The sequence below is a fragment of the Oryx dammah genome, unplaced genomic scaffold (genome assembly GCF_014754425.2).
Source record: "Oryx dammah isolate SB20612 unplaced genomic scaffold, SCBI_Odam_1.1 HiC_scaffold_5, whole genome shotgun sequence".
Lineage (NCBI taxonomy): Eukaryota > Metazoa > Chordata > Mammalia > Artiodactyla > Bovidae > Oryx > Oryx dammah.
This window is the reverse complement of record NW_024070189.1, coordinates 100,504,465-100,506,430: the sequence shown is the minus strand read 5'-3', so window position 1 is coordinate 100,506,430 and position 1,966 is coordinate 100,504,465. Positions and strand designations below refer to the sequence as shown.

Sequence of the window (1,966 nt, the reverse complement as noted above, 5' to 3'; positions counted from 1 at the left end):
GACTGTTGCCACTCAAGGAGGGAGATGAGAGAAGCCAAGTCTTGGCTTCTCTGTGAAGCATAAGGTTATTGATAGGAGAGCGGCATAGAAGTTGAAGAGAGGCAAGGAGCTTCAGAGAATAGCACTGGGAACTGACCAGAGAAAGAGAACCCAGCGGGGGGGGGGGGGGGTCAGAGAATAGGAATCTATTGTGATGTCCTGTGAGGGAGTCATGCAAGTTAGACCACACAGCAGTAGTAGCTAAGAGCTTTAAGGTCTATTACCTCATTTAAGCACCACAGAAGCTCTATGGAAAAAGGAATATTATTCCTTTTCCAGGTGAGCTGGTAAGTAGGGTTGGTGAGAGATAAACTGAGCCTAAGTCCTTTCCATGTGGTAGAGGAGAGTTGGCTTCTAGCTGAAAGTTGAAATTAGGGGGTAGCCTGACCTTCAAATTTAGGAAGGGGTTGGTCTTATGAAGATGGGGATAAGCACAGAGCAACCAGCATGCTCAAAGACAGAAAAGCATGGTGGGGGTGGTCCTGCATGGAGTTAATTATAGTAATAATATTTGTTATTATCAATATTTTTAAAATTAAGTTCTCGCTATGTGGCAGTATACGTGTTAGGGCACTTAAGATGCATGATCATTATTATGAACACCATTATTATGAACACCATTTTGCAGATGGATTAACCATGGCTTGGAGAGGTGAAGGAGCCTCTCCAGGAAGTCCTCCCAGGTAGGGCTCATTAGAGACTGTAAATTCCTTCCCACTGGGTCTTGTTCACTTTCTCCTCAAGCAGATATACTGCCATGTTGGGGCTAAACTACACCTCCGTGTCTGAATTCATCCTCATCGGTTTCTCCACCTTCCCTCAGCATCTCCTGCCCGTCTTCTTCCTGCTCTTCCTGCTGATGTACCTGTTCACGCTGCTGGGGAACCTGCTCATCATGGCCACCGTCTGGAGGGAGCACAGCCTCCACACCCCCATGTACCTCTTCCTGTGCGCCCTCTCCACCTCCGAGGTCCTCTACACCTTCGCCATCATCCCGCGCATGCTGGCCGACCTGCTCTCCACCGACCGCTCCATCTCCTTCAGGGCCTGTGCCAGCCAGATGTTCTTCTCCTTCACGTTTGGCTTCACCCACTCCTTCCTGCTCACCATCATGGGCTACGACCGCTACGTGGCCATCTGCCACCCCCTGCGCTACAACGTGCTCATGAGCCCCCAAGGCTGCGCCTGCCTGGTGGCCTGGTCCTGGGCTGGAGGCTCAGTCATGGGGTTGCTGGTGACATCTGCCGTTTTCCACCTCCCCTTCTGTGGTCTCAATGAGGTTCACCATTTTTTCTGCCATGTGCCTCCTCTAATGAAGTTGGCCTGTGGAAATAATGTATTGGGAGTGGCCCTGGGGGTGGGCCTAGTCTGTAGCATGGTCTTGCTGGGTTGCTTTCTCCTCATCCTGCTCTCTTACGCCTTCATCGTGGCCGCCATCTTGAGGATCCCTTCAGCCGAGGGCCGGCACAAAGCCTTCTCCACGTGTGCGTCTCATCTTATTGTAGTCATTGTGCACTATAGCTTCGCCTCTGTCATCTATGTCAAGCTCACAGGTCTCCACTCTCAGCAAGGCAACATCTTGATAGCCATCACCTACACGATCCTCACACCTTTCCTGAGCCCCATCATATTCAGCCTCAGGAACAAGGAGCTGAAGAACGCTATGAAGAAGACCTTCCTCAGCAAACTCTATCTTTCCAGCATCTGAGTGGCCGGTGTGGAGGTGGTTAGAATATGGTGGAAAGATGAGCATGCCCTCATCTGTAAATGGGGTTAATAATGACTACCCTGCATGGCTGTTGTAAAGATTGGTGTGTGTGTGTGTGTGTGTGTGTGTGTGTGTGACAGCACCTATCACCTACTGAGTAGGTGCTCAATAAATATTAACTTTTTCCTCCCCCTGCCTTGGTCTATGTGTCTGATAATT

At 50.1% G+C, this 1,966-nt stretch overlaps 1 protein-coding gene across 1 annotated transcript; it reads left to right on the top strand.

Annotated features, from left to right (window-relative positions):
- The first annotated feature begins 796 nt into the window (after window positions 1-796).
- Window positions 797-1,747, top strand: LOC120864182 (olfactory receptor 10H2-like). Its single transcript, XM_040241034.1, has one exon. The coding sequence runs from the start codon at window positions 797-799 to the stop codon at window positions 1,745-1,747; it is 951 nt and encodes a 316-aa protein (XP_040096968.1).
- The last annotated feature ends 219 nt before the right edge of the window (window positions 1,748-1,966 follow it).